Genomic DNA, 25,001 nt, shown 5'->3' on the forward strand with positions numbered 1-25,001 from the left:
CCTCAGCAGCTCTTTGATGAACCCTCAGCCAGAACAAAACCACATTCAGGTGCTGAAGTATTTTCTTCTACCTCCCTCCCAGCCCCCATCAGCTGGGGCATTTCTTCTAATTTTTTCCTCCTTTCTCCTCTGCTGGCTGCACAAACCCAAAGCTGCCCAGGTCACTATAGCCCCCTGTTGCTCACAAAGCCAGCTGGAGTGATGTTGGCTTGGGCACACTGCTGAGAGCTCAGCAGAGGCACCTGCACCTGCCTGCAGGCGAGGCAGTGCAGTGCAGCATTAATTACTCTCTGCAGGTGGGGGGGAATAAGAGGAATACTGTAGCTGTAATGGACAGAAATGAAATTGTCTTGTGGTAGAATTTAGTTGTAAGTCTCCATAAATTGCAGGTTTAGGTGTTGGCAGATGTCTGGGAAAGTCTCCTGCCGTCCCGGGTCATTGGATTTTGTCAAGGTCGTTCACGTGGAACGAGCTGATAAATGGATCCAGCACCGAGCTGCAGATGGAGCAGAGGGTTCAGGGGGGACCTGCCCTGTTTTCCCCTGCTATGGATAGAAGCTGTGCTGGGAGCAGTTCCCAAAATGCAAATCAGCTCCTGATCTCCGGCTCATTTGGAACTGGTGCAGATTCAGTGTGCCTGGGGATGTAGTGCAGGGCCCTGAGTGCGCATGGGGAGTGCCAAGGAGGGCGAGAAACGGGATGCTCCCAGTCTGCACCCCTCAGTGGAGGCTGCATGGTGATGGGATGAGCTACGTGTCCTGCAGGAGGAGACGATGTGGAAATTGGTGCCATGTTGTCCTAGGAGAGCTGGCGTGGGCTCGGATACTACAGTGTCCGAGGAGGAGGTGGCACAGGGGTGGGAAGCATGTAGGAGGAGGTGGCATGTGGATGGGTACTGTGTTGTCTCAAGAGGAGGTGGAGAGGAGTGTAGATTGCACTGCATGGCAAGTTGACAGTAGGGTATAAGCGGTGTGGTGACCCCAGTGATTGGGGTGTCTGACAGGTAGGCATGGTGCTTCTCGTCCCCATCCTCCTGAGGAGAGCATCAAATCTCTCCTGCTTGGCAGCCCCTGTCCCCATCGGGTTTGGGGACATCATCCTTTGCTCTCTTGGCAGCTTGCACAGAACTCTCATCTCTTCCTTCATACCTGAGCACTACGCTCTCCCCACAACATGTTGGCCTTGCAGCCCCAAGCCCCCACTCCTGCCCATTCCTCCTCCCCACCCTGCTGAGCCAGCCACTGGCCCACTCCCCCCTTTTCCCTTTGCCTTTCACCTCCAGGTTTCCACCACAACATCTGCCCCCCTCCATCCCTCTCTTCTGATTGCTCCCTTCCTCCTGCCCTACTCAGGCAGTTTCCTCCCCCTCTCCCACATCTTTCTCCTCCCGAATCCTGAAGGATGCTGAGCCCATGTCCCTACAGCTCGGCAGTTCCTGCAAGTCCCGGCGCAATGAAAGCACTGGCTCTGGCCAAGGCACACTGATTGATATTCCTGGCACCGCTCTGCCCGCTCGGCTGGGCTGTCAGCTGCAGTGCTGCTCCTGGAGCAGGCTGGAGCGGGGCTCAGCCCTGCAGCCTGCTACATCAGGCACCCTGATCCTGGGGGGAGGGGGGAGCACAGCAATTTCTGCAATGCCAGCATGCGTTCCCAGCATTTTCTCATCTCTCTGCAAAGGGGGAGAGGGAAGGATGCAGTGGATGAGATGCGAGATGATGCCTGGGGTGCATCTTTGGGGTGGGATGCAGCAGGGGGGAGGAAGGAGGGTGCGGTAAGGACTGGGCTGGGGTGCTGTGGGAGGTAATGAGAGGGTGTGTGATATAGGGCAGGAAGGGAGGGGTGTTGTGGGGCAGATGTGCAGACCAAAGCTCTGTCCCTGGGAGCTGTGATGGGAAAGGCAGCCCAGGGGGGGATGCAATGAGGTGACCACTGTGTGCTTGTGGCCCCAGATCTGGTGTCTGCCCAGAGGCACAGAGGACATTTAGAGGCTCAGCTGACACCTTGCAGGGTGCTCTGTGGGGCTGAACCCCTCTCTTATCTTGTTTTCAAAGATGCCTCTGGACTTGAGCCCTAAGCCAAGCCCAAAGCACCTTCACTCCTCCCCAGCCTATTTGCTGTGCATTCCAGTCATACTACAAAACCTGGGTACAGCTCAGCCCCATGGGAGAGCTGTGTTCCTACCCACTGTCCTGCAAGCCAGTCCTTCCTGGCTTCACTTGCACAACCCACACTGTGCTCATGGGAGAAACCGAAATGTTCAAGAGAGATTGCTCCAGACAGGGCTCTTCCCACAGTCCTCATCTTCCCAGGAGCACACACTGCTCAGCTGGGACAGTTTAACTTAGGATCATAGTATCATCAAATCATTAAGGTTGGAAAAACACCACAAGATCATCAAGTCCAACTATCAGCCCATTTGCCATGCTCACTAAACCCTCAGTGCCACATCTACCCTTTTCTTGAACACCTCCAAGGATGATGACTGCCACTTCCCTGGGCAGCCTGTGCCAATATCTCACCACTATAGCAAAAGGTTGAACTCACTGAGGTCTTCACCTTCTGCTTTCCTTGCAACAGGCCTGGCCTTTCCTTGTTGGATGCATGCCACTTCTAGCACTTTGTCACCTCCTTGTCACCTCTGGCTCTGCCTCAGTTGTTGCACACTGCTGGTTCCCCAGGTGGGAGCTGTGCGTTGCCTCAGCCCTTCAGCTCCTGGCAGGAAGGAGTGGGTGGGAGGAGAGCAGGTTTGTGGCAGTGACCTGCCAGGAGGGCAGGACACATCCTGAATTAACACGTCATCTACAGCCATTTGGGCATTCACTTGAGGATCCTGCCCAAAGATCACCAGAGATGCCCTCATCCCATTAGCAAAACATCCTCATGAGCTTGCGAAATGCCTGAGCTTCTATCAAAACAAGCACAGAGCTGGGCAGGATTCATCAAAGCTGCCTCCAGAGCCATCATTTTGGGAAGGCAGCAAACCACCACTTCTCCCCTGGGATGGACCTCGCTTCACAGCAAAGAATCCAGAGCAGAGTGCCCTGATTCGGCTCCTTGGAGAGATCTCCAAAGGCCCAGGCAACCTGGAAGCCTGCAGCTATTTGGCTCCCACATGGCTCGCTGTTCACATGCTCCAAACTCCCCCATGCTCCTGAGCATCTGCAAAGCTGCTGCCAGGAAGGATCTGACAGATATCAGTCCCTGCTGCGGGGTTTTGTCTTGTCTGAACTCAGGGCTGCAATCCTGCTTTAAATATCTTGCTAATGTGATGTCTGATGTTCCTTTACACTAATCTGTTAATCTTTCTGCTTCTTCATCAAATGAGCTCAAGCCCAGTAGAAGGGAAATCGGTATTCCAGATGAAAAAAAGCCCTTCTTTATTATTCAGGCTGAGTGAGATCTTTTGGGGTGTTGTGACATTGATTTGAGCTGCCTGGAGGGGCCAGAGCTGCTTTTCCTCAGGATTTCAAGAAGATCACAGTTTATTAGGGACCATCAGGTCTCCTTTTTTTTTTCCATAGAACAGAGCTCAGGAACCTTCTCTGATATCCAGATTTTTTGCTTGCGCCACAATCTGCAAGGTCTGGCGCAGGATTTGACAGCTCACACAGGAACTGAGCAGTGGATGAGAGATTAAATTTAGGAGAGCAGATATGCAATTCCTTTAGGAATTCCCACTCATCTGGGAATGTCGTCCTACAGGCAGGATCTGAACAGGCAGGTGAAACAGAAACTGGTCATAAAATCACAGAATCGTAGAGCCATTAAAGTTGGAAAAGACCACTAAGATCAAGTCCAACCATCGACCCATCCCCATCATGCCCACAGAACCATGTCTCCCAGTGCCACATCTGCATTTTTCTTGTCCCTTTAAGGTGTTCTTCACAACCAGACCTCTTTAGGGCTGTGGTGTCACAAGGGAACATAGAGGGGCATGCACTTGGGACTTTCTTAAGTGGCAACAAGAACTCTGAAGTTGTGGCCCATGCTGAGGGATCCTGCCATTGGGTGAGACACACATCTAGAGTCTTCCAACTGACTGCTGAAGGCTTTGGTGGGACTCCCCTTACTCTTCTTTCCAGTCATGCTGGAGACCACGTTGCACCAGGCTTTGTACCTTCCACCTTCTCTCTTCAATGGCTTGCTCCAAAATCCTGCTGCTTTTGATGGGTGGTCAGATGACTCCTGTCAACCAGCACCTCCACCTCTCTGCATGAGCAGGAAACCAGTTTGTGTGCCTCGTACATGTTGCTGAGCAGGATCCTGATCCTGCACAGGTGGGAGCAGCACAGAACACGGGGCACCACAAGTGTGCTCCCATTCACTTCCAGCCCACGCTGTTGGGTGCAATCTCTGTTCTGTCCCAGATCCCTGTGCAGGGTCACAGTGCTCTTTTGCCACCTACATGGCCTTGTGCTCCTGCAAAAGATGCCAGACACAAGTGTACTTCAACATGACAGTACTATCTGTCTCATCTCCTTGATTTCTCCTAATGAAGGTGATATCTTTCACCCAACATCAATATGTGCAGGCTGGTTGCAGAGCACTGATGAGAGGGATCTGTGAATGTCCAGAGCATGCTGACCCGATGTCCAGAGCGTGGAACAGACACAGCACCTCCACTGACCAGTCAAGCTTCTGCCCCTTGTCTATGGAAATAGTTGGTTAGAAAGTGGGATCACAATCGAGCTAAAATTTGTATTTAAAAACAATTCAGAAAGAAATGACAGTCTTTGTTTTGTTTTGGTTCAAGTCAGTAGGTAGACAAATAGGTAGGTAGGCAGGCTGGTATGTATGCAGGTAGGCAGGGTGGTATATGTGTAGGTAGGTGGATAGACAGATAGATAGATAGATTTCCTAATAATTTTGTAAAGGCACCATTCTGACTGACATTTTTTTTAATTTAGTTTCATAACCGCTACTTGGCTTGAATTCTGAAGTGAAAATCACCTTTGCAAGAGCATCACTTTTTCATTTTTCCATGTCAGCAAAGATATCCCCCCTGCCCCAACTTTGAAACAAGACGTTCACTTGAAAGAAGATCTGATTTCAGCAAACTGACATTTTCTGCATGCAGAGGCTTCTGTTGAAGCGTCCCTTGGTTAGCTCTCTCCAAGGGGCCTGAGCCTCCTGCCTGGGACCCCCTGCCTTCCCCAGAGTCCTTCATGTGATCCATCAGCTCCACTGGGTGCAATGTGGAGCCAGATTAGTTCATTATTTTCACAGCATTATTTTCCTATTTGGCAGCTGTCAGCTTCCTTGAGGGCTTTGTTCAAGTGTTTCTCCCTGTCCTGGAACCTTTTTCTGCCTGGGATTTTCAGATGGTTTTAATGTGACGATGCGACCTCTTTCTGTGTCCCGAGCAATTTCTGCTCGATACCAACCAGCGTCAAAATGGCTCTATTACCAGCTTGAAGGTGATAGACATTTCAGGACACCATGGTCAGTCCAATTCAGACATTATTCCACAAAGATTATGACCCCTTTAGATTTTATGATTCACCCTTTAGATGATTTATTTCCATATTTTCCTTTCCACTCCTCTTTTCAACCAAAGAAAAGCCAAATTGCACATCTTTGATGGGCTTGGAGCTCTGATAGGCTGCGAGGTTAGGCAATCTCTGTCCCGAGGCCGTCTAAATGGGTTTCTAATTGCGTTAGATCTTGCTATGAGTTAGATAAATTCGATCTGAGCAGGCAGGTTGGCACCGGGCTTCGGCGGCTTCTTTGAGCAGCATGCAAATTTTGGGAGGCTTCAGGGCACCTATGTGGAGACAGACCACATTTTACCCAGACTTCTTCATTAAATAGCGCCTCGGGATCCGATGTCCATTTCAGGATGGCTGTTCTGCTATCATTATTTCAGCAGGACTTATAACACCTCTCCTCTGACTGCAAGGTCAGCACTTGCTAATTGCTGGAGATGGAGCTGTGTGAGCAGTCACGAGGAGAGGAGAGTGGGTGCTTTCCAAATCACGCTTGGTTCTAGGAAGTGTGATCCACATGGATCCTTCCATGTCTTTCCTATTGTCATGTGTTCATTCTGTGGCCTCGTTTGTCTGCAGCAAAGGAGCTGAAGGGATGTCAGGAGCAAACCTCACAACCCTTGCCAAAGGGCTGTTCTGAAAGCGAAGTGGGATATGGGGATGGACTCAAGGATTTGGGGAAGAGCAGTGCCATCAGACAGGACCTCATGGACATCAGGTGGAGCAGAACTGGCAGCACATTGCTAACCAGAGGGGGTGACCCCAGCGAAATAAATGAGAGGAGGTCAGACTGGTAGATGAGAACAGCAGAAGTGCTGCCCATGCTCAGCCCACACCCCAGCAGAATCACACGTTGCTGCTGTAAGGCAGCTGGCTGCAATGGCCACGAGCTCAGCTTGGGCTCTGTTCTCTCAAGCTAAAGCCTTGCTCTGCACTTGGCAGTTCTCATCTTGCTTTCCTAGAGGCTCCATTTAGTTTCCAAGGGTGTAATATTCCCCTCAGCATCCTACTCCAGAGCCTGCGTCACACTGCATGGAACTTCCAAACATGACCCTAACAGATTAAATATTTCCCACATGCAGCAAAGCCTCTGCACACAAAAAGTTGGAGCTGCGTAGTTTTGGGCACCGTCTTCGTTATAACAGTAAGCGGGGATGCCGTGCAGCTCCAGAAGCATCATGAATTCATCTGAAGTTGGCCAAGTCCTGTGCCACAATGGCTCCCTTGTCACTTATTTTGATATTCTGGGCACCGTGGTCTGACATGGCTGTCTCTCCACAGCCCTGTGAGTTGCTGCATTGTGGCAGTGGCCGGGGAAGCAAGCTCCATTGGCAGCAGGCTCGGAGGCTGCAGGCGTTCAGGGGGCAGCGAAGGGGTTAACAATTCTGACGTTTCCACTGCTCTGGCACTAATCCCACAGGAAAAGGGTGCCTGGGGTGGATTCTAAGGTTCCTTTTGTGCAAGGCGTAATTTCTGGCCCTGTGGTCCCTGCTGCAGCATGATGGTGCGACGGGTGCATTTTGAGGGGGAGCACCGCCAAGCTCTGCTCCCTTATAGCCCCGCTCCTGGTTTTGCTGAGTGCATTGTCCCTGTTGGGAAGCAGAATGAGCCTGGTGCATGCCCTGCTTCAAGCTGGGGAGGTTTACACCCAAGGGAAGAGATGGGAAGGAGCAGAGGGTGCCCTGGGACTTTCCAGCAGCCATGGGGGTTCGGGGGGGGGGAGCAGTGGTGGGGAGCAGCAGGATGGGGGACCCCCTGAGAGGATGAACAGTGAGTGCTCATGGTTGCAGCATGCAGAGTGGAGAGAGCAGTGAGAAACAGGAAAGCGATAAATGGAGGGGAGAGGGAGAGTATAATAATTAGTAGGAATGAGTAGTTTTGGAGCGTTGAAAATTGACAACGAAAGACAAAAAACAAAACAAAACAAAACAAAAAAAACAACTATGGGGGGAATATCAGTTTTGACAAGCAGGATAAAATGAGGAACACTTAAAAAAAAAAGTGCTAGGAGGAGGCAGTACCAGAAATCGTCATTTGCAAATTGTTAATTATGCAGAAAAATGCAAAAGTACTCAGTAAATAGCACTGGCAATTTGGGTTGAGAGCAAGGCAGGATGTGGCACGTGCCAATGAGCTGGTAGGTGACAAAGGTGTTTGAAATACAGTCTCTTTGCAACAACACTATTTGGAATAGAGCAGTTCTGAATAACACTATTTGGAGTGATGCCCTGAGCCAGTGCAGCAGCGAGGGGCATACTGTGGGCTGGGAGCCCACTGAGGGGAGCACAAGTGATGGCAGCCAAAGTGGTGACAGGAGGTGGTCAGGCAGTGTCACCAACACGAGTCTGTCCTGGCCACCGCCAGGACCCACAGAGTCTATTTGACAATGTGCAGCTGATGGAGCCGTGGTGAAAATGCCAAGTTGATCATGCCTTCTGTTATTATCATTATTATTTCAAATTAACACTCTTCATTGTACGTAGGGCACTGTTGGCTAGGTGACGATCTGATTTAGTAGCAGCATAGAGAAGAAAGGCTGGAAAGTCCCGGTGGAAGGGGGTCTTCTGGAGGAGCTTTTGGCAGCATGTCCACACCCGCTGCCATTCAGTGCCTCAATCAGCGAGCTGGAAGTAAATACAAAATCAACGCTGATAAAATGTGCGTCTGACACAGAGCTCGGTGGAGTGGGAGATTGCAATGAGGACAGAGCAGTCATGCAGAGCGATCCAGATTGCTTGGTAAAGCGGGCCTGCGGAAACAAAGCGCATCTTAACGCAAAGCTGTGTGGTGAGAAGTAGGGGATGCCTATGTGTGTCCTGCAGAGCATTGCAGTGCAGGAGGAGCTCAGCTGGGCACTCACACTGCTCTGACCCGGGGTGTGTGCAACCCCGGGGTGAAGGAGCTGCGAGGTGGTAGCAGGAACTGAGCATTGAGATGCATCCGACCTTTACAGGGATAGAAAGGAAAAAATGGGGTGAGCAAAGAGGTGGGCCATGAAATGGAGTGGCTGGCTCAAAACCCAGCTTGTGGCTGGGGCTTGAGGAAGCCAGCTTGTATAACAGCAGGAGAAGGTTGAGGGGTGCCTCGGTCGCACTGCACAAGCAGCTTCTTGTACAGGGAACACTGCTGCTGAAAGGCGCATTGACCTCACAAAGAGAGGTCAGACAAAACCCAATTTCTGCAAGCCAGAGCCAGACAAACGGAGCCAGTGTCTTGCCGTACTGAGTCCAAAACAGGGCTGTGCGGGTGGGGAGCCTCAGCCAGAGACAAGCTGCTATTATCTCATCTCAGCGTGGTGAGGCTGTGCGGGGCTGAGGGTCTCTGAGCCCACAGTGCTGTGTGCATGAGGGAGCAGGGCTGGGAGTGCTGGATTTGCCCCTCTACCAGGCGGGTGTGGTACCTGATGGAGGTGTTCTGTAGGAAAAGATGCTGTTGGGGAGCAGATGTTTGGGGAGGTAGGATAGCTGCCATAGGCTGGGTCCTAGCTGGAGCTCAGCTCTGTGACTCTCGGAGTTGCCACTCCTGCATGGCACATTCCCCCTTCAGGGATTTCTTGCACTTTACCAAACCTACCTAGGTATTTCTTCTGCTCTGGAAACCTCCATCTTCCTCCCTGCGAGTGGAGGCAATTCCATCCTGCTAATGGCGAGAAGAAGCAGCCTACTATTCTCTCTTTGAAGAAAGCATTTGCAGAAGGGATGGTTCAGTCTGGAGAAGAGGAGGCCAGGAGGAGATATTATCACTCCCTGCAGCTCCCTGAAAGGAGGTTGTGGCAAGGTGGAGATTTGCCTCTTCTCCCAGGTGACAGCAATAGGAGGAGAGGTGATGTACTTAAGTTGTGCCCAGGGAGATTCAGGTTGAATATTAGGAACAATTTATTCTCAGAAAGAGTGGTAATGCATTGGCACAGGCTGCCCAGGGAGGTGGTGGAGTCAGTGTTCCTGGAGGTGTTCAGGAAATGTGTAGACGTGGCACTGAGGGACATGGCTGGTGGGCACAGCGGGGATGGGTTGATGGTTGGACTTATTGACCTTGGAGGTTTTTTCCAACTGTAATGATTTTTTCCAACCTTCTCCTCCCCAGACCTCTATCCTCAGTCTTTCCCTGCTTATCAGGACATTTTCCTATTCCTCTCTACCTCACTGGGGCACACGGCTTTTAGTAAGAGCTATTGGTGATAGGTTGACGGTTGGACTGGATGATTTTGTAGATCTTTTCCAACCTTGGTGCTTCTATGATTCTATGAATGTGATGTTCCAGACTGGACATGGCATTTCTACAATCCTTCTGAAGCCCTACTGGCACCGAGCACAGTGTGACTTCAAGACAAATATCCTGCTTATGCATCCCAATATAGATGCGTTTTTGTGAGACTTTGACACAGCTGATAGATAGCCAACCCATGATCTGCTGCAGTCTCCAATCCCTCAGCCAGCCTGCTGCTTTCGTGGTGATTATTTTTCCCAAGTGTGCAAATGTGACAGATATATTCCACATTTGTCATCTGAGCCGTTAATGAAAATACAGGCTAGCAATGGACGCGGGACAAAACCTGGAGAATTTCATTTGATGCATCGTCCCGCCTGTAAGACTTGTCTTCAGTAATTACGTTCTGAATATGACTTTCTAAAGGCTTTGCATCCACCCCGCAGCGAGATGCACTGTATTACCAAAGCAGAGAAGTACTACTCTGCACCTACAACATTTCCCTGCATTCCTTATGAGAATATCATCTAAAATAGTGTCAGAAAAGTTCCGAAAGCCAAGCTGTAACATTTACTGCTCCTCCTCCATCCACGAGGCCTGATGTCTTTTCAAAGGGAGAAGTTCAATGCCTTGACATGTTTGTTTGTGACAAACCTACCGTGGCTGTTACTCATTTCCTTGTTATCTTGTAGGTACTTACAAAGAGTTCTTTTATCTGTTTCGGTATTTTTCCAGGAACTGAAATTAAGCTAACTGTTTTATAATTCTCCAGATCTTCTTTTTTCTCATCTTTAAAGACAGGCGCTATTTTAGCTCTCTTCCACTTTTCTGGAGCTTCCCTCAACCTGTAAAAATTCTTAAGAAAAAAAAAAAAAGCAGGAAAAAAAAAAAAAAGAAGCCCTAACAGCTCTGAAGTTCCTTAAATCAGGTCTCTAAGCACCTGGGGTGAATTTAATCAGGTCCAACCAACCTAAAAGCAGCAAGCTCATTTAAATGCTCCCTGTGTGTTCCTTCCCCTGGTTAGGCTTGATTCCTTCCCTGTCCTCCTTGGTGCTGGCTGTGTGGGATGCCTGATTGCCACTCCATCTTGGTAAATACTGCAGTGAAAGTGGAATTTAGCCCGAATGGTGCTGCCTTTCAGTGTGTTGGCTCTTTGCCTTCCCATCATTTCCCAGTCCCATTGAGCAGCTCCTTGCGATGTTGATTTTGTGTGTCATTCTCTCTTGGTGTTTGTGCTCTCATCGTCCTGGTTTTGCCCTGTGAACTTGCCTTACTCTTTCCACTCCTCACTAATCATGACAAAGAGGGATTTTCTGGAAGGATTTGGAGGAAGCTGATGATGCAGTTTAATGGCTCTTTGCAGCAGCTCCTCCATAACATGAGGGAGAGCAAGCGTGAAGTAGGACTTGGCAGTGTTTAACGAGCACACAGAAGGAGCAATCATGACCCATGATGGAGCATCTCTTACAATGAGAGACTACGAGCTGGAGTCTGTAAGGTGGGGATGATGTCACCCGAGGCTTTGTGCTGAGCCTTGATCCCATTAGAAAGGCTTTCGATGGAAATGAGTCTCCAAGAGCACCAAGGGTGCGTGCGAAGTGGAGGGCAAGGAGACCGCATGAAGGCTGGGGTGGAGGCCAGCCCGTAATTCAGGGCACGGTGCTTATGGGGGGCCATTCAGAGCCTGTAGGCTGAGAGCTGTGGCACTGAGGGGCATAGTTTAGTGGTATGGTGGTGATGGGTTGATGGTTGGACTGGATGATCTTAGTGTTCTTTTCCAACCTTAATGATTCTGTGATTCTGTGATATACAAACTGTGTGTCCTCCTCGGTGGCAAAGGAGGCAGGGGCCAGCGGAAATGATGGGCATAGGGACCGCAGGGTCCCTTGAACGGTGTTCCCTGCTGACCCTCTGCCTTCGCTGTAGGGTCAATTCTGATGCCCTCTGCTTTATGTCAACCACCCAGCGAATGCAAACCTCTTCTCTTCTCTCCTCCCACAGTTACCTCATCGCCGAGTGACGTTCTCTGCAGCCAGCCAGGCCCAGGACCTACAGGATCCCTCCCAGCACAGCTACTATGACAGCGGGCTGGAGGAGTCGGAGACTCCCAGCAGCAAATCATCATCGGGGCCCCGCATTGGGCCACTGGCCCTGCCCGAGGACCACTATGAGCGTACCACACCCGATGGCAGCATTGGGGAGATGGAGCACCCTGAGAATGGTAGGTGCTGGCGGCACCCGTGTCTGTGCCCACCCCGGGGACCCTGCACCCAGGGCTCTTTAGACTCTGTGCCTTGGTCAGATGGGCTCCCACATGCAGCTTGGTAGGGCTGGGAGGCTAAAAGTGAAGGAGCAGCGAAGGCATGGTGGGGTGGGGAGAGGTGAGGGGATACCAGAAGGTAGAAGGACTAGAGGCAGTTCTAACAGCATGTTAGGGGGCCCAAAAGGCTGTTCTGAGGGTGCAGCATAGATATAAGCACACAGAGGGGCTGCCCACGGTGAGACTGTGGACAGAAGGTCCTGTGGTGCCTACCCCAAGGCAGAGGGCAGGGGTATTGGGTTGTGCTCAGCTCCATGCTGTGCTCTTGCAGATCTGAAGCTTCCCAGGGGAGCAGAGAAGAGGCTTAGTGGCACAGGGAATGCATGGGGCGGAGGACCCAGGAGCAGGGTGATGGTAACCCTGAGGACTCCAGCAGGGCCCTTCAGGTCACCTCTCACTTGGGTCCATCCCACGAAGCCCTACCAGAGGCATCTGCCATCCCACCACAGCAAAGCTGGCTTTCCCCTGCGCTGGCGCAACTTCACCCCTAGTTGTTGTCCCTATGCTGCCTCCGTGCTGCCTGCTGACTGCCCCAAAGCAGTCCCTGCCCCAAGCTAGCTTCTCTGGCCGGCTTCAGTTGCTTCCTCAGCCTTGGCTCTGGCTGTGCACATGACACCAATTTTCCTCTACCCGCTGTCTTCTGTGCTCTTGTACTTAGAGGGAGCTTGCTGGGGGGCTGGCAAGCTGAAAGGAATCTCTTGGAGTAGAGAAAGGTAGTGCTAAGGGTTCTTCTGAAATCTCCTGTTTCTGGGAGCATCCTTGACTTTGGGACAGAGTTGAGAGTGTTCGGAAAATCTTGGAGCTGGAAGCATACTGGGTTTCCCTCTTACAGCACAGAGGGGGCCCAGGGCAACTTGGGGGCCTGAAGGTCTAGCAGTATATCTTCCCCTTCTTCCCAGGTTAGTTCCTGGGATAATGTTGTGCCCAACAAAGCGAGGCAAGTTTCTTCTTTGTCTGGATGGGCTCCCAAATCCATTGGATGCTCTGGCAATATGAGACACCCTGTTGCCTGAGGATGTTGTGCAGTCAGCTTTCTTCCCAAGACAATTGGGAAAAGCAGTATGGAGAGGTTTCTGGTGCAGGATGACTGCAGAGGACTTGTCAAGAGCCCTCAAGTACCAGCCAGGTGCATGCAGAATGCACAAAGGTCTTGTGTGAAGGGAGCTGTATGTGGCTGTGCTGCTGGGTACAGCAGAGAGGTGGTGTTGGAGCTAAGAGAGGGGATCTTGAGCTCACGAATGTGACAGATGACTCAGAGAAAGTGAAGGAGGAGCAAGGTGAGAGAGGAGAACCTGGAAGTTCTGCAGTAGGAGATGGAGGGCATTCTGCAGTCCTTGGCGTGTTCATCGTCTTCCTGCCAGGATCTTACGGGATGAGCAGACCCAAACAAGGCACAGATCTGTGCTCTCTGGTGACAGGGATGGGACCCGAGGGAACGGCATGGAGCTGCATCAGGGGAAGGTTTGGCTGAGTGTTAGGAAAAGGCTCTGCCCCAAAGAGCGGTGGGCATGGAACAGGCTGCTCAGGGCAGTGGGCAAGGCTCTGAGCTGCTGGAGCTCAAGGAGCATTTGGATAATGATCTCAGACATAAGCTTTGGATTTTGGGTGGTTTTGGAGCCTGGGGTTGGATTCAGTGACCCCCTTGGGTCCCTTCCAAATGGAGAAATTCTATGGCTCTATGGTTCTAAGGCCAGGGAACAATGCTCAGAGTAGGGGCAGCTGTGGGGGCAAAGCACCCAGGCACCTTTGGAGTCCCCGGCCTTAACCCACTCCATAAATTCAGCATTCCCACTGCATAGGAGCTGTAAGTGCTCACAGGGTAGAGCAGAAGTCATCTCGCACCCACAGAACCTCGCAGTTCTTCGGGTGCACACAGGATAATGGTGTGCTGGAGCTCCCGTTCTGTTCACTGCCCCCAGCCTGGTTCTCCTCCCGTGGCAGCTGCTGGGTGTCCTGCTGCCTCCAGCACCCGCCTCGACCTACATAAAATCCAGTGAGAGCCGAGGCCGCGGCGGGGCACGGCTCTGGGGGATCCACTGGCATTAACTCCATCACCCTGGTGCTCTGCAGATTATCTGGCAATGGCAGTTCAGTGAACTTGTGGGGCTGGGGTGAGGGCTGTGATGCCTTAAGCAGGCAGTAAGGGGACTCAGGTGCCAGGACACGTGGTTTGGGGATCACAACTTTCCGGTTGCCTTGGGTTGGTCCACTGGGGCCATATTTCCCACTGCATTCCGGACCTCTCAGTGGCATGAGACATGCCTTGTTTGTGTAGGGGAGGGTCATGTCGTCCTACTAGAGAGCTATGCGACCACTATGACCTTATGGGAATATCTCACCATGCTTCTGTTGCCACTCAGAGTGCTCCAAGAGACCCTGCTTTGTTCTTGTGGAGCTGGAAGACGGAGCCATTCTTGACCTTATATTAAACTGAAGAGACTAATTGGATCCCACACACCCTATCTTGCGGCACGAGCGCAAGATTGACACGACTGTGCTTTTTCTAGGCTTTCATCTAGTTATAAATATCCAACATAACAGGGCTTCCATTGCTTTCTCCAGGAGATTATCCCTGCAGCCGAACCAATCTGATAAGCAAGTATGCAAGGCTATTTATAGCTCCTCAACTGGAAGACAGATCCATGCCTTTTCTTTGTAGATGGTTCTTCACTTGATTAACACACATATCAGTGTCCTCCTTTTTTGGACACCTTTTACTGTGCAGACTGCAGTAAAATGCTCTATTGCAGGGGCTGAGCCAGGTCCTTTTCAGGAGGAATTACGATCTTACTGATGAAGACTCCTCCAATATCTTGGCACTGACGCACCAGCTCCACAGTCATCCCAGGCATTTGTCATCCCTGGTATTTTACCTTGCTGCCCACTGCTTCCTCCCCAGCGTTTTGCCATGCCGCTATCCGCTCCTGTGAGGTTTCTGAGCTTAATCTCCCACTTGTCCACCGGTTGCCTTCACTGAAGACATCTGTTCCCATCATCCAATTATGAGAGGCTCTGTTGAGGAGCCTGGGAGTGGTCGTGCTCTGCGAAGGGTCTTCCACATTGCAGTGTATGCAGGTTGGGTAATGCAAGTGCTGGTATGTCTTTCTCCTCTGGTGAAAACTTAGTGGGATCGCTGTACCAAGCTATGCAATTTGGAGAATGTTACATAAAGGCTTTTAGGAAATTAGGAGTTGCTATGTGAAGGCTGTTTCATTCTGCTCCTCTGTGGTATGGAGGTACTCAAGATGACAGTATAGTGGTTAAAATATTCCTGAGCTGCATTCTTCAGCCCACAGAACAGGGGCAAGTGTTTAATTTGTTTCATCCCCATTATTTAAAGTGGGGACCCCATGCCACTCTTAATGCATGCCATTACAACCCCACACTGAATATGTAATTAACAACCATCCCATGAGCTTTTGCAATGCACTTAGTGCAGCAGTATCTGTACTTCACAGATGTTAATGAGCCCATCTTACAGCTCCCCTTCCAGGAAGGCAGACCCACCATGGGTGGGGAATGAAATGGGAAAGGATAATCTGAGTTTTCTGAGCTGCTTGCTGGCTTTGGGTGGATGAACAGGCAGCGTTCAGGCATCCAATGCTTGGAGGGCGAGTGCTGCTGCAGGATCCTGGTGCCACGGAGCGGCAGCCCAGCTGTGGGCAAAGGGCAAAGCGCCGGATGCCTCTGGGCAGCTGCTGACGCATGAGGCGAGAGCAGTGCATCATTGAGAGGCTGTGACAGGGATGGATGCAAAAACCTCTCACTTGGTTCATAGCTATGGGCTTTTCCAACAAAACCAGCCTTTTTTTCTCAAGGTCTCCTGGCTCCTTTGTACACATCAGCATGGCTCTTTAGGGAGTGAGCTGAGGTAGCGTTTCATGGGTTTGGCTGCTGGACTTAATAGAGAAAGCCCTCTCAGTCCCAATTTCCCATTATTTTGAGGAAGATTGGCGAATTGATGTGTTGTGAAGCCAGGAGGAGCAGCTCATCTGACCCTCTTTGTGACATGGGTCATAAAATTCTACCCTGTGCATCATGTTTCTGGCTGGGGCTGAGCAGCAGCTCTTTGGGAGCAGAGCCAGCTGTGGTAGCTGGTGAAGACCAGTGTGCTCCATCCCCAGTGGACCAGCCCAGATATAGGTCCTCTCTGACCCAATTTTGCAAACCTGCATTTGAATTCCACTTGAGCACCCCTAGCTTCCATTCTTCCCATTGAACTTGATAATGTCAGAAGATGCTCCACTTCATACGTGCTTGCAGATCACACGCAAGCAAGTCAATGCTTAAAGTCCTCTTTGATAGACTCAAAAGCCAAGTGAAGTCTTTTCCCATGAACTGAGCTGAGTCAAGGCGTTTTGGCAGCCACCTTCCCTCCCACCCTTCCTTGGGCTCCTCCCAGCTGCTGCCATCTGCTCCCAGTGCCACCACAGACCTGCAGCCCCGCTCCTGGGCAGCAGCAACATCTGGCCAGGCTTGGCTGTGAGCGCTGCGTTTTGGCAACCCTTCCAAGGGCTGCCTGGGAGACTTATCCTCCTGCTTCCCTTTGCTGCACTTCTGAATGTAGCTCATGTCCTCCTTCCTTTCCTATCATTTTTGTCTCTGCATGACCTCCCATTTGCCAACAACCTTCTATCAGCGTGGATGTGTCCAGATGATAGCCCACAGCTCGCCAGCAGCATCTGCATCTCCAGCAAGCACAGATATGATATGGCTGCTAGAACTTATGCTATAGTCTTGCACCAGTCACGTGTGCCCTTTGCTTGCAAACCAAGCTGCCTGTGGCTACTACTGGACTGGGCACAACATCTGCCCTGGGTGGAGGTGGGCAGCCCAGGAGAGCCCTCCCATCACTATGCTCCTGGTGATAAAATGACTTTGCAGCACTCGGCAGCTGCTATCTCCCATCTCCTACTTAGTTTCAGCTTGGTCATAAGCTTCTCTTTAAGCTTCTCACTATTATTGTTCTGTTCCTCCCCGCCAGCAGCTGGGACGAAAAAATTATTTTGTCTCCTCCAACACAGATCTGCCAGAATGAAGTCTCTAGATCTAAAAACCTATTCTTCTTTTTTGCATTATCTTTAAATGTCCCTTTTGTCTTGCGGAAAGAGTTTCAGGCACATGTTCAGTCTGCAGATTTTTTTTTTTTTTTTCTCAAACATACCCTGCAGCATTTTTGCTTTGTTGCAGAGGAATGCTTTGCCCAGACTCCCCTCCTTGCTGTGGTATTCTGGCTGGTGCTGTGTTGCTCCTGGTCGAGCACCAGTAAGCCTGGCCAGGATGCCAGTATGGATCTCTTAAAGAGAAATCTCACCTTGTTGGAGGAAGATGAGGATATGAGTGGACAGTAAGGAAACATGGTTCTCTGGCTGGCACTACATGTCAGCATCCCCTCTGACTGCCTGAGATCACCTGTGTTGACTATTGGCTTGGGTCTGGCTAGTGCTTGGACTCAGCACCAAGAGAAGGTGGTGTGACGTGGTGGGATTTTGTTTTATTAAACTGTAGCCTTCTCTTTTATAACTCATCAGGGCTGGAATTATTTACTGTAGATGTTTCATCATTACTAAGTGGTTTCCAGACCCTGTTCTCGTTTAGGGTAGGCATAACGATGATCTCTCTATGATCATAGAATCACAGAATTGTTTGAGTTGGAAGAGACCTTTAAAGGTCATCCAGTCCAGCTCTCTGCAATGAGCCCCATCCAGCCTGACCTTGAGTGTCTCCAAGGAAGGGACATCCACTGCATCTCTGGACAGCTTGTTCCAGTGCCTCACCATCTTCCAGATCTCATCTACTTCTACAAATTACTTCTGTGTTTCTCAGTGGCCCTCAAGTCCACAGACATCTGCATGTCTTTATAAGAAACCCTGAGCTTCTCTGCTTTCCTCGCATAATGTCGGTTCCTCCCAGAAGGCAGGTTCTGATTTTCCTAACAGCTACTGAAGGGCAACATGAGAAAAGATTCTTATCATGAGAAACAGCATCTGAGAGACTGCAAATGGCCATGGATTACACCATCTTGGTTTCAACATGCCATCTCTGTCAGAGACATAATTTCAAACTTGTTCTCACCCTTATTTCCTCCTTTCCCTGTGTTCCTGCAGTGTGTCTGGATAAAATGTCTCTTACAAAAGTCATGGAGGTCAGGGTTGCTGTGGCATGCCACGTCAGCCGTGTCACCTTCCTTAATTGTACTGAGGTGAACAGGGTACAGCTGTTTTTCTGCCTCAGACTCAGTAACAAATACATGTCTACCAGCTAGAGAGAATGCCTTTAATCCTCCCAAGACCTTCTAACGAGTATGCCACTTGCTTCAGAGGCTGTCCAAAATAGCTTTAATAATTCATTTGACATTCTCTTCTTTGTCTCCCAGGATTATGTGTTGATGTACATGTAAGATTGTCCTGAAGTTCTCCAAAGATCCTTGGCAGATTCCGGGCCTCTCTAGAGGCATTATTTATTTGAAGGAGCCGCATTTCCCTCTTGGATTCTGATGGCTTTATTCACCCTTTCTATCCCTCAACTGTGACTGCAGCTTACGAAGGATTTGGGTAGAATGATCTCTCTGTGTCAGTGCCCAGAGGCAGAAAGTTCCATATTTCTATAGGAAGATGCCTTCCCTCTTAGGATGGATAGGTCCCCGTGGCTGTATTTACACCTCCTCCATTTGAAATAGGTCTCCTTAGGTTTTTCCTCTTCCTTTCAGTCCCGTGCTGGGATGTGGCATCTTCCTTTCCCTCTTGCTGTTTGTGGCAAGATGATGGGAAAAAACAGAACACCACCTCCCTCCTCATATGTTCATGTTCCTCCTGCTCTGAAAGTATCAGGTGGAGAAAATGCTGTCAGTTTTGTTAATCTCTATTCTTTCTTCTATTTGGAAGCATTTTAAAACTTTACATTTTAAAACCAAAAGGTAAAAACAAAGAAGAGTGGCTTTGGAACCACCAAACTTGGCAGTTTCTGCTGTGACTTTTCTCATGGGCTCCTTCTGCAAAAGGAAGGGAGGAGAGAGCTTTTATCTGAGAATTATAAATGAGCTTTTGAAGGGGAGAAAAATTTTGCTGTCCCAAGCAAAGGAGGATTTCAGTTTCCCAGTGATGCTGAGAACAATGGTAGATTAACCCAACACGTCAAGTTGTGTCAAGCAGGTATTCCTTTATTGCAGCGCACATAAGGGATTGCTCTGCCCAATACCTGCACCTTGGCTCATGTGCAGATTACGTTTATTGGTTGTGCTCATACGTGCTCGTGTTTTTACCCAGAATTTCATGCATATGCTAAATATTTTCTCGAACTCACTAATGTTTTCTTAGAACTGATTAACAAAAGACCCTCTCCCTTAGAGCGCAGTCCCCCTGAGGGTCTTCTTGGTGGTTATCTGGGGGTTGAGGGAGGAAGGCTGATAGTCTTTATTCGCTCCTAAGCTTTTTGCCCCAGTCTTCAGGAGTGTGTTCAGAAAGGTGTTTGCCTCCTCTTCAAATGTGATTTCTCTTGTATGTCCTAAAACGGCCCCTCCATCTTCAATTTGACTTCGTTTTCCTTCCTTATCTTTAAGATACCACATATGGTACCTGCAGATACTGATGCTTGCAATATTTGAGGTCCTCACTCCATCACCTTTCTGGCGGAGAGAAGACCTGGTGATGCCACGTAGCTGCCACAGGCAGGGCAGGAATGCTTTCCTCCACCATTGCATCTGAGCAAGGTTGAGGCTGAGTCCCAGCTCTGTGGCATTAAATCAGAGAGATCTTTACCTTCACATTGTGGTTACAAGCAGAGCTGAGAGTGCTGTGATGTGTAGGCTACTGCCACCAGCCTGCACTGTAATTACATGGTTTTTTTTTTTTTTTTTTTTTTTTGCCATTGCCTGGCAATGGCTGCAGATGCCTAAGCATAATGGTCATCAACAGCTATTCTTATCTGCACCATGTCTGAGCACCCTTTCTTTAGTTTGGTACAAAGTCTATTTGCCAAAGAATAGGTCGTCATCCCCAAGCTATTTGTGGGTTCAACGCAAGGTCACTAGACTTGGTTACTGGAAGCAGCTTCCAGAGGGGAGGGTTGGGCCCCTTCTTCCTTCTGCAGCGTTGCTCAGAATGACGCGTTGGGCAAAGCAACTTCAGGCTTAAAAATACGCATTAGAGCAAGGCTTGAGCCCCCAAGCTTTGTCCTGCTGCTGGGCAGTGCTCTGGTTGCAGCAGCCCAAGTGCCATCCATGGGAGGCAGCAGTTGAGCTGGGAGCATTTTGGTGCCAGTGCCCTGTGTGCTGTTCTCAAGAGTGCCAGCACAGGCAGTGCCCTCCTCCAGCGTGCTTTGCTCATCCCTGTCCCTGTGTCACATGCTCTGCCATGCCAGCACAGCTGCCTGGCAGCATTCAGACTGGATGGAGGAGTGGGACAGGCTGAAGTTTTGCTGGGTCATTGTTTCTTTTTGCCACAACCCTCCGAGCAATTTTGCCACCCTGACTCCACCAGGAGCAGGACCTGCAGAAGGACGACGAGCAGCCAGAGGTTGGCGTTCAGATCCAGAATGTCTAAGCCAGAATAAGCAACCAAGAGTAAAAGCAATAGACAACTTAGATCCCTCAGCGGTCCCAGACTATTTGTTGTTTTCAAAGAGCTGCTCCCTTAGAAAGCTCCTTTTGAAGTAATTTGACACGTCGTTTCCAGCTCCTCTATGATCTAGCTCGGTTATTTCCCCTTTATCTGCCTCCGAGAGCACCTGAGTGTCTCTATAAACCTGCCAGTGCCTCCTCCCATGCAAGGGGACCTGCATTAGTACGGGATTTAAACTTAATGCCCGAGAAGCTTATGAAGTCTCCCATTTGAGCTTCTCGAGGACTTCACACTGCATTTTTTTCTCACAAAAATAGCATGTGCCTGAGTTTGAAGGATTGGTCAGCTGCAGATCCCTCAGATGGAAAATCCCTCTTGTCGGCGTGAGATAGAGGATAAGGGATTCATTCCTGTCCCCAGTGAAATCAATGCGAGCTTTGCTATTGAGACAGGTCAAATGTCAGTCTCAGTTGTTCGCTCTTCCCTAGGATTTTATCCTTTGTACTCGCACTATCAATGAATCTCTCTTCCTGTCTCCTTCCCACAAGCTCTCATCCATCCTGATTTGAAGTCACCTCCATTAAGTGGTTGTAACGCTAGCTCTTTGCTTTACTTGCAGAGAGGACACTCCATAAATCTAACATTAGTCATGGCATCTGGCGAGAGCTACCAAGGATAGGCCGCTTTGACTCAGAGGTTATCTAACCGTATCAGCCCCCGCATTTGCCTTCCTCTCAGGGAGCCCAGGCTCCCTGGCAGGATCTAGGGCTCGTTTAGTGCCTGCTGATGCAGCCCTGCAATTTGCTCAGGGCTTCCTATAGGAGCAGCAGAGCAATCAGCTCCTTGCTCCCAGGGCTGTGTGGTCACACCTGGGCTCCCTCTTCACCTCCTCATCCCTCTCCATGGTCCAAGCAGGACAGCAAGTGCTCTGCAGTCAACTGCACATCGGGTCCCTTGGTGTTCTTCATGGTGGGTGGGATCCCTGTTCATTGATAGATGCATTCAGGTGCATCCAGGTAGATGCAACCCACTTGCACTGGGTTATGGGACTTCCTAGGTAACCTGCAGTGGCCTTCAGGTGGGTTCCACATAGGAAGGGAGAGCTGCAGTTCATAGAATCCTAGAACCTTAGAATACACCTGGTTGGAAGGGATTGATAGGGATCATTAAGTCTAACTCCTGGTTCCGCACTGCACCACCCAAAACCCAAACTGTATGTCTTAGAATGTTGTCCAATCGTTCCCTGAGCTGTGGCAGCTCAGGGCTGTGCCCACTGCCCTGGGTGTTTGTTCCATGCCCACTACCCTCTGGTGCAGAATTCCTTTCTAACACCCAGCCTGACCCACTCCTGATGCAGCTCCTTGCCATTCCCTTGGGTCCTGTTGCTGATGCCCAGTCTCTGGTGGACACCAAGTCCTACCCACTGCCCTGCTGCTGAATACAAAGTGCCAGAGTTTGTTCTTGAGCCTTGGAGCCAACAGGCCATGGCACAGCTCACGTCCTTTGGGCTGAACTCTCTTGCTTGGGGTGATCTCACCCATCCTGCTCATTGGGAAAGGTTCCTCCATGATGCTCACCCCATGCTGTGCCCAGGCTCTGTCTGGCAGAGATGCTCAGCACTGGGTAAAGGCAGACCATCTGCAGAAACAACCTTGGTGACGAGGATTGTGTTGGTGACAGTTCTTGGAGCAGCTGGGATTTATACCCAGGGCCATTACTGGAGGGTGAGACCTGGCTGAACTGACTGCACTTAAAGCCATTTAGGGGAACAAGCAAAAACGCAGTGTGTCAGGAATGAAGCAGCTTGGCTGGTCCGTGTGTGTGAGAGGACGTGTGCCTCTGGTTCAGGCTGTCGGTGGTCATTTACTCGTTCAGGTTGTAAATGGTGAAATGTTCTTACGTGGATGGCCATCAACCCATTGGGTGAGGCAGGGTGCTAGGGCTGCACAGACACGAGTTCATAAAAGCAGCAGTTCTCAATCAGTTATATGGCTGTGTCTGCTTTACAACAACCTTGCTCGGAAACGAACAAGCCAGGAGGCAGCGAGAGCAAGAAAATTAGGATCTGGTCTTTGCTCAGGGATGTGTCAGAACAGCATGTTGTGGTGTTTTATGGCTGCTGGGGAGAGAGAAGATGGAGTAAGGAATGTAAAATGACAGAGAGTGAGTAGATGTGATATTTGCCTGATGTATTTTGCTAGTAATTAGTATAATGCCAATTAAATATAAGTAATCTTTTCTTCTGCTGTATAAGTTATTGCTTGAAAATATGCCAGCTAAAACCAAGATATTACACTTTGAGAGGTAGGGAGGTCTCTGTTCCTTGAGGATCTCCAGATGAAATTACCCAGACAACAGGGATCTTGACAAAAGCAAGGCTTATTATTATCTAGAAGGAAAATGAATAAAAGCCAAAGAAATTGCGGATTCTGTGTCTGGCTGCTCATTAGCCACACAGGAGGGGCACCCACAGAGACGCACCAGGGAGAGAAAGCAAACATCTTGCATTCCTGGAGACAGTGCTTTGCCAGTATTGTTCCCCATTGCCTCCCTCAGCCTTGCCATGCTTGGGCTGCTCTCCTCTGGCACTCCCCAGTGCCCACATGTATTTATCCTCCCCCCAGCCCTATTTTCCCTTTGCTGACCCATTCAGTGATGCTCAACACTTGGGCTGCTTTGCCCCTTGGTTCCCTGGGACGTCAGCCTCCTTAATGATGATTAATAGCTTCCTTCAAAGGGTCAGTTGCTGATCGTAGACATCTCGAATCACAGATGCTTCTGAGGTCTCTACCTGGCTGGTTTGGAGCTTCTCTTTCAAGCAGGTTTGCTGCTGTTTCTCCCAATGCTATACATTCATTTTCTACTGAGCTATAAGGAGCAGAACTGCTACTATTATCTCCTTTTGAAAAACAACCTGTACAAATCTCTCCCTTGCACCGATTCTGGAAGTTTTCATGCATCTCTGTTGGACCGTGAAATCAAAATCTCCTCCTGATAGTCCAACTGTTTGCTCACGCTGTGCTCTGAGGGTGATGGAACCGGCAAATCCCTTCGGCCACTGTGCCTCAAATACAAAATGAGGCTGTGTCCCCGCTGCCCTGCCAGGTATGGGCCCTGTGTTCATTAAAACACAAAGTATATCTGCTCAGCATCTCCAGGACTCCCTCCAGGGTGCAGACCTGGCAGCACTTGGGATCTGCAGCACCCAGTGGTAGCGGGGATCGGTGCTCCCCCTCCAGTGACATTACCCTTCCCGTTCCCACTATACTACAAGAGTGTCATCCCAGTAGCAAACACAGGGCTCAGCAGTGCTCATCAGCATCTGGTGGATATTCTTTTTGCCCATGTCTTCCCGCACAGAGCCCAGCCTGCTCTATTCCCCACTCCTACCCCTCCCTTTTCTCAGAGATGTGGCGATGTCCTCCTGTGCATGCTCACGTTTGCGAGCTGCAGTGGCACTGACACCTCCCATTTTTCCGTGAGCAGAAGGCACCTCCCCATGCACATCTCTGAGCCGCATCCCTCAGTCCCTCCGCTAGCAGGACGGCAAGCAGTGTGATCCACAAACGTTACCCACCCACCTGGCCTCATTCCTTGGCATGTGCACGGTGCGTGCGCTGCTCCTGCCGTGTGCCAGTCACAGATCCCCTCCCATTCGGCTTCCACTGCGGATTTCCACCCTGCGAGCGTCTGGGTGTTGGAGGAGCGAGCAATGTATGATTTTGGTGAGCGGCTCCTCAGCACAACTCAGAGGCATGGTCTCCCCTGCATGGGTTGCCCTTGTCCTTCAGCAGGCTGACGTCCTCCTCTAGAGTCAGGTCCTTCATCCTGTGTTTTTCATGAAGGTCTTGGACTTGATGATCCCCAGAGGTCCATTCCAACCCCTACAATTCTGTGATCTGTATGCAATTGAGCATGCTCGACCTGCTCCTTTCCCCTTCCCAAATCTTGACTCCTTTTCTCTGTAGCAGGCACTTCAGAGAGCCCCCAGCCACTAGCTATTTCAGGGCAATATCCCATAACTGCATTGGGTTTCACATTGGATGCTCTGAAGCTGGTGGTGACAGGATCCACGCAAAGGCAACAAGGCTTGTGCACACTGACCTGTATCACCAACTCTAATCTCAGTTCCTTGGGCTCAGCCTTACCCAGGGCTGCTCCTCCTCCTCCCCAGCCCCATGTCTCCCACTGGGCAGTGGGTTGTCTGCCTGCAGCCCCCTGGCTGATGTGAGCCCCTCACACCAAGTTGTGCTTCCGTCTGTCACTCAACATCTAGGTGACTCCTGAAGCCTTGAGCATCACTTCGCGTGCAGCTCCCCCTCCCCCCCCCTTCCACCCCCCGCAAGAACAATTTCCCTTGATTCATTGTCCTGCTAGCGAAAGATTATTAAATTGTTGATGGAGCTTAACAAAGGTTTTGTTCAAAGGCAG

At 50.3% G+C, this 25,001-nt stretch overlaps 1 protein-coding gene across 2 annotated transcripts in view; it reads left to right on the forward strand.

Moving 5' to 3' along the window:
• PCDH1 (protocadherin 1) overlaps window positions 1-25,001 on the forward strand; it is a 54,902-nt gene that overhangs the window by 12,332 nt on the left and 17,569 nt on the right. For both annotated transcript variants that reach the window (XM_010718846.4, XM_085236323.1), the window contains exon 4: window positions 11,694-11,913. In XM_010718846.4, the coding sequence (XP_010717148.1) occupies window positions 11,694-11,913 (220 nt within the window). The remainder of the gene's footprint in view (window positions 1-11,693; window positions 11,914-25,001) is intronic.

Source organism: Meleagris gallopavo, chromosome 15, assembly GCF_905368555.1.
Source record: "Meleagris gallopavo chromosome 15, MGAL_WU_HG_1.1, whole genome shotgun sequence".
Lineage (NCBI taxonomy): Eukaryota > Metazoa > Chordata > Aves > Galliformes > Phasianidae > Meleagris > Meleagris gallopavo.